At 37.5% G+C, this 7,623-nt stretch overlaps 1 protein-coding gene across 1 annotated transcript in view; it reads right to left on the bottom strand.

The window, feature by feature from the left end:
- Pde4b (phosphodiesterase 4B, cAMP-specific) overlaps positions 1–886 on the bottom strand; it is a 430,380-nt gene extending 429,494 nt beyond the window's left edge. The window contains exon 1 of the mRNA XM_013020617.1: positions 769–886. Coding sequence (XP_012876071.1) covers positions 769–813 — 45 coding nt within the window. The 5' untranslated portion in view covers positions 814–886. The remainder of the gene's footprint in view (positions 1–768) is intronic.
- Between the last annotated feature and the right edge of the window lie 6,737 nt (positions 887–7,623).

Here is a 7,623-nt window from a genome sequence, read left to right as displayed (position 1 = left end):
ATAAGAAATGTACTCATTATCTTGCCCATCTAATTGTAACCCCAGTGGACCCATTGCAACTATGAGAAGCACAAGTTGTCATGTCGAAAACGAAATTTACAACTTTGGTGGGAGGGGAGGATTGGGTGGGGGGGTTGGGGGAAGGATGGGAAGGGATGGGAAGGGGAAACAGAGGAGGAGGCTACAATGCTTGGTAAGAAATGTACTCATTATCTTGCCCATCTAATTGTAATCCCTCTGTACATATTTTCACAATAAAAAATAAATAAAAATTAAAAACAAAAACAAAAATAGTCTGATTTGTAAATATGAGCAATGCCTGACAATCTCCCTTCCCAATATGCACCCAGGTAAGGCTAATACTACACTGTGTAATTACATTACATTGTGCATTATCACAAGTAGCTTAGGAGTCATCAAAGATCTGTTCTGTTCAAGTGTTAGCCACACATGGGCAAAGTGTGGAAGGAACTCATCAAAGAATGTTAAACAAAGCAATATAGACAAACACATTAGCTAAGAGTTAGGATGTGATCACAGATTGGAGAGTGCTGGTTTCATGAATGAAAACTACAAAGATGAAACTCAACAAATCTACAGAATGCCGAAAGGAAATTGTTCCTATTAGCCAGCTCACAAAATGCTGGATTCTGATTGTGTCCATGTCACTCAGTCATCTAGTTACAGACCTTGTCTGCCTTTGAATGTAATTACTGTATGACTTCTTTATTGAACGAAGTGCAATAAGAATACATCAGCTCTACTTACATCAGCATCTGCTGTCACTGTCATCACACTCCTGCTTTTCTTCATTATAGAGGTGGGAAATATCACCTCTTACAATGGCTGCTGTTCAATGCAGTTTTGCTGACTGTTGTTAAGACCTACAGGAGAAAAACATACACAAAATGGCATAGCTTTGTATCCTTAGTTAAAGAAAAACATATGGTAAATTCTTTAACATTTGAAATGTGTACATTGCGTGTGTTAAACAAATATAATGATTTCCCAAGCCAGTTATGTTTGACATGCTACGAAGTTCACACCATACAAGAAATCAGCACAAAGCTATTGAGAAAACATGGAGGTTAATAGTTAGGCTTCCAAATGATCATTGACCATGGAATATGAAAATAATGAGCATTTATACTTAATTGTACTTCCCAATAAAATACTTTATTGAACCCCTTGATATCTGTAAGATTTTTTCCCATTTTTATTAGCATATATGAGTAGCACAGGGGGTTTCATTGTGATATCTATATGTGTATAAATTATGCCCAGGTCAAATTTATCCCATCATTCCTCCCATCCCCCATCTCAGAACAATTTCAACAGCTTTCATTGTTCGATTCCCAGATACATGGACACACAGACACATGGACACACATACGGACACACACACACACACACACACACACACACACACTACTTTAAGCATATTCATCCTTCGCTCTCTAATTTACCCTCCCTCTTCCACTGATACCTAATCCAAAACAAACATATTTTCCATTCCTCATTCATTTTTAGCGTATATTAATTGTACAAAGATTTTAGCATGGTTGCTCACACATGCATGCATTATATTTTAATTAGATTGCACATCTCTGTTGCTGCCTCCCTCTAATATTTCTTGATTATTCAAGAGCTTTCAGTGGGTTTCTTTATGCCATCTTCATATATAGATGCAGTGCAGTTTAATATTATTTACCCTACATCCTTCTTCTTCCTTTTCCCTTTATTCCCTCCCCTTATCCCTCCAAATTCTGCTACAATTACAACTATGTATTGTAACATTGTTTTCGAGTTTTTCTTCCTAATGAGAGAAAGGGGTCAGAAAAATTATTTGCCTACGGCATTAAAAGGTATCAGATTCAGAATTAAAATAAATGGCTCATTGATATGGTAAAAATAAAAAAGAAAGTAAAAGTAAACCAATAAAAAATAACAGAGAAAACCCTTATCTCAATTCTTATCTCCAGTTTAAAGTACTCACATATGTAAGTTTTTCATTTTAAATAATTTTTATTGAGATTAGGTGATTAGATAAATTTCACATATTTCACAATATTGTGGAGTAGTGATACTTAAAGTCACATACGAGTGCCATTATTTTGTCTTTTCTAATGACTGTATAATATCCCATTGTATATAGGTACCACAATTTTTAGATCCATTCATCTGCAGTGGGGCATCTGAGTGTTTTCATATCTTGGTTATTGTGAATAGTGCTGCAATGAACATGGAGGTGTATGTGTCTTTGTATACTGGTTCCTGTTGCTCAGGGTAGATGCCTAGGAGTGGTGTGGCTGGGTCAGAGGGGAGGTCTATATTTAGCTTTCTGAGGTACCTCCAGACTGCTTTCCAAAGTGGTTGCATTAGTGTACATTCCCACCAGCAATGCAGTAGGGTTCCTCTTTCTCTGCATACCCTCCAGCAATTGTCGTTGGCCAAATTTAGGATGCGGGCCATTCCAACCAAGGTAAAGTGGTATCTCAGTATTGTTTTTATTTGCATTTCCTTTACAGCCAGGGATGATGAACATTTTCCCATGTGTTTCTTTGCCATTTTGATCTCTTCTTCTGAGAAGTGTCTGTTTACCTCCATTGCCTTTTTTTTTTTTTTGGCCAGTCCTGGGGCTTGGACTCAGAGCCTCTGCACTGTCCCTGAGCTTCTTTTGCTCAAGGCTAGTACTCCATCACTTGAGCCACAGTGCCAGTTCCAGCTTTTTGTGTGTATGTGGTACTGAGGAATCAAACCCAGGGCTTCATGCAGGCAAGGCAAGCACTCTACTACTAAGAGACATTCCCAGACCACCCTTGCCCATTTAATGATTAGTTTGTTAGATTTGGGAGGGGTTAGTTTCTTGAGTTCCCTGTGTATAATGGATATTAGGCCCTTGTATGATATATTGCTGGTAAATATTTTTCCCAGTTAATTGGCTGTCTTTCTAGTTGGCTGTTGCTATTTCTTTAGCTGTGCAGAAACTTTTTTATTTTAAGGTAGTCCCATTTATCAAGTCTCTTTCCAATTTGTTGTGACCCTGGAACTCTGTTCAGGAAGTTCCTGCCTGTGCCTATAAGTTCAATGTCTATATATGTAAGTTTTAACCTCTTACATAGGCAAGTAGTCAACAAAAATAACTTCAGCAACCAGTATCAACAATGAGCCATAATCTCCTGGTTTCAATCACAAATCTAGCCAATTTGAAGTCAAGATAGTACAGTTTTGCTTTATATGAATTGTTAGGAGAACTTCAGCAGCACCACTAAAACTTCAAGCCATGCCTTGATTCTATAAGCTTCAGAGGCAAATTAATCACTGCTTTATGAAGACACAGGCTATTAACATAGGACCCAGTGTAAAATCCACCCATATGGTAGATGACAAGAGAATACAAAAGATTCTGAAAATTTAACTGGAAATATACTAAAGAAATATTGCTTTGTATGTCCCTCCCCCATGGTATAACCCCTACTTTGACTGTATTTGATGTTGGTATAATTTGTGGAGGGGAAGGGCAAAAATAAATCGTTTAACTAGGGATACAGGCGGACCCATTGCAACAATGAGATGTACAAGTTGTTATGTTGAAAAACGAAGTTTACAACTTTGGTGCGGGGGAGGATCGGGTGTGTGGAGGTGGGGGGGAGTATGGGGGAATATGGGAAGGGAAACAAAGAGGAGGCAACAATGCTTGATAAGAAATGTACTCGTTATCTTGCCCATGTGATTGTAACTCCTCTGTATGATATTTTCACAATAAAAAAAATAAAAATAAAAAAGAAATATCAAGTCTAGAAACTGCTAGCCCATATAATGTTTTCATAAACATGACCTGGGTTGTTGCTGAGCTCAAGAACATCGAGGCCAAATGTTATGGCTATGGTTCCTGCCTATAATCCTTGCCATTCAGGAGGCAGAGTTGAGTTAGCAAAACCTACTTCAACAGAACAAGCTGGGCTTCTGAGACAAATCTGTAGTCCTAGATATATGGGGGCCATAGATAGGAAGACTGCATCCAAGGCCAGATGCAAGCAAAAACATGAAATTCTATTTGAAAAGCAATCAACAAATAAATAAATAAATAGGCTGGAAGTGTGGCTCAAGTGTTAGTGCACTTGCCTGGCAAATACAAACACCAATACCCAAACCTGCAAAATGTTAATGTCCTATATGTTCCTTTTACTGAATATTTGAATTCTTAATATAGAGATTTGAAAAGTCTACTTCTCTACTATGAAGAAACAGATAGATGAATGATAGATAAATAGATATAGATAGAGTGATTGAGCAATAGAATTGTAACTATGTGATGTGTGAATAGGAATACTAAGCAGTGGCATTGTACCATCACCCAGGAAACCAGGGTTAAATTTCTAACACATAATTTGACTATATTATGCAGAAGACTGCAGTGAACCCTGACAAGGTAGCTAAGTGAGTGGGGGAGCGAGAACTCTCTCTGCCTTTGCCTTTGTAGTGAGCCTCATAGGCTTGTCAGGCATCTGATTCAATGTGCCAAATAAAGCATTCTCTCAGTATACACCAGGAGTGAGTACAAATACTATGCTCCTCTCATGATGGCCAGACAGTGGCAAATGAAACTGTAAAGCTCTCACAGTAAATCTGCTTGAATTCAAGCAAAAGTAGATAAGCAATAGTTATTTCATCCCAGTTTAATTCAATCTGTGTCCCTATAAGGCTGACCTGGAAAAAAGAAGCTTATATTACTAAGACTTTTTTTTTTAAAAAAAAAGCAAGTATCAATCGAGTGTGGTAGGTCATGCCTATAGCCATAGTTGGAAGTAAAAGATAAGATAAACAGACCATGGTCTGAGGTTGCTAATATAATAGAGATTCTATCTGAAAAAAACTAAAGCAAAAAAAAACCCAAACCCAAAACTTAAGGCTGGAGAGGGAGGCTTAAACAAGCAGGATGGTCTGAGTTCAAAATCTAGTACCCCCAAATAAAGAAAATTGAAAGGTACACTTCATATTTGTTTCTAAATACAGACTATAGAACTAATAAACAGGCCTATTGACTATTAAAGAAATTATGTAAAATGAGAACAGTGGAAGTTTCATAAGGGTATGCAACGGTTTTATATTAAATCATATGTATAATGACTTCAGTGCAAATAGTATAGAAGAATATTACACTCAAAAGTATTGAAAGGAATGTAATATACCAAGTGCAGTCCATATAGGAAGATACATGCTAAGGAAAGTTATGATCACTAAAACATTACAAGGTAATGTCAGTAGATCTTTCTGAAAAGCAAGAACGCTTCTGTGAAGTCATGGTTATAGAAATAAATTTTCTAGTTTATGATTCTTTGGATGTCAGAGTTTACTGGACAAACTCCGTGACTTCATCCAATAACTTATCCTGACCAGGCAAAGCAGAATTGCAAGATTCAGGCAGTTTTCCAAATATTCTCCAATAAAAATATATCACTTTTATAGTCCGTTTTTTTTAAGCCAACATCCATTTCAAGTCAAGAACCAAGAATGTAGAAAGGACAGATTATTTTCTGGATGGTTTTTATTGCCCCTCCAAAGGTATGCCCTCTCACATTTCTCAATCATGCTGTGTGCCCACCTAGGAGGCTGGTCTGCATGTATTGGGTCCTGGGTAGACTCCTGGGTAGACTCAGCCAATCAGAGAATATGTCAGGACAGTGGAAAACAAAGAAGAAAGAGAAGGACCTCTCTGTTCCATGGAGCAACACCAGCCCAAGTCCTGCACTCTAGAATGCAGTTGCTGCAAACCTACCTTCTTCTTTAGGTAGATCTAATTAGTAGCAGCTTCTCACTGTTGTTTCATTGGAGAGGCATCGTTCATTGTGGCCATTCTCAGCCCTGGCCTACGCCATCTATCAAGGATATTTCCTTTCGTTCCTTTGGAATTGCCATTTGTTTCCTACTAGGGCCCTGAAAGTCAGAGATTTCCTTACTCCATAATCTTTCCAAATCTAGAAGGCAATTTAAAAATGTCCCATCTCAGTGCCTAGTACACTAACTGACACAATTATTGTCTCCATAAATAATTCTTCAAAGAATACATGAGCAAATTCTAGTTGGAGTTATAAAATGATTTTAGGACTTTGAGAAAAAGTTAATGGGCAATATCTCAAGCTGGTTTCAGGGGGGCAGAAACAGTTTTACATCTTCAATTATGGGTGGCAATTTTGACTCTGGGAATTCTGAGAAACATCAAGAGCAGTGATTGCTACGAATTTAACACAATCCCCATCAAAATCCCAATGGTGTTCTCTATTGAGATAGAGAAAAAAATCCAAAAATCCATGTGGAATAATATAAAAACCTCAAATAGCCTAAGCAACTCTAAGTAAAAAAAAAAAAAAAAGCAATGCTGGTGGTATCACAATCTCAGACCTCAAACTCTACTCCAGAGCTATAGTAACAAAAGCAACTTGGTACTGGCATAAAAATAAACCTGAAGATCAATGGAACAGAATAGAGGACCTAGAAATAAAACCATATGTTTATTGCTATCTAATACTTGATAAAGGAGTCAAAGATAAGCAATGGACAAAAAGGTAACTTCTTCAATAATTGGTGTTGGGAAAATTGGACATTCATATGCAGAAAACTAAAAGTCTCCAATACTAATATCAGCTCCAAGTGAATCAAAGACTTCCCTGACAGACCTGAATCTGAAATTACTGTAAGAGAGAGTAAGAGAACACTAAAAATTATCAGCATAGGCAAAAATTTTTGGAAAGAGTCCCAGGGGTACATCAGATAGGAGAGATTGACAAATGGGATACATAAAAATTAAAAGTCGCTGCAAAGCAAAGGGTACAGTTATTAAACTAGAAAGATAGTCAACAGACTGGGAGATGAGCTTTACCTGAAATACATTTGACAAGAGCCTAATATCCAAAATATACAAGGAGTTCAAGAAACCAACCCCTCCCAAAGCTAGTAAACCAATCACTAAGTAAACAAAGGAGCTAAGGAGAGACTTCTTAGAAGAGGTAAGAATGGCAAAAAAAAAAAAACATATGAGGAAATGCTCAACATTCTGAGCCATAAAGGAAATATAAATCAAAACAACTCTGAGATTCCATCTTACCTCAGTTACATTGGCCAACATCATGAATTCTAACAAAAACGAATGCTGGCGCAGATGTGAGGGCAAAGAATCCCTACTGCACCATTGGTGGGAATGGAAACTAGTACAATAACTCTGGACAGCAGTCCAGAGGGGCCTCAAAAAAACTAAACATAGGTCTTCCCTACAGCTTAGCCATACCACTTCTGGGCATCTATCCAGAATACCACAAACCAGGATACCATAAAGACATTTGTATGTCCATGTTCATTGCTGCACTATTCACAATATCCAAGTTATGGAAACAGCCCAGATGCCCTACAATAGATGAGTTGATTTTTAAAAAATGGTACCTATACACAATGGAATTTTACACAGCCACTAGAAAGAATATTATGTCATTTGCAGGGATATGGGTGGACTGAGAACAAATTGTGTTAAGTGAAGTAAGCCAAGCTCAGACAAACAAATGGCACATGTGTTCTCTCATATGCAGAAGCTAGATTGAAAATGCACCAGGACAAGATAAATTATATGGG

The sequence above is a fragment of the Dipodomys ordii genome, unplaced genomic scaffold (genome assembly GCF_000151885.1).
Source record: "Dipodomys ordii isolate 6190 unplaced genomic scaffold, Dord_2.0 Scaffold51, whole genome shotgun sequence".
NCBI classification, from domain to species: domain Eukaryota; kingdom Metazoa; phylum Chordata; class Mammalia; order Rodentia; family Heteromyidae; genus Dipodomys; species Dipodomys ordii.
Note: the sequence above shows the minus strand (reverse complement) of the source record. Positions and strands in the feature narration are given on the sequence as shown.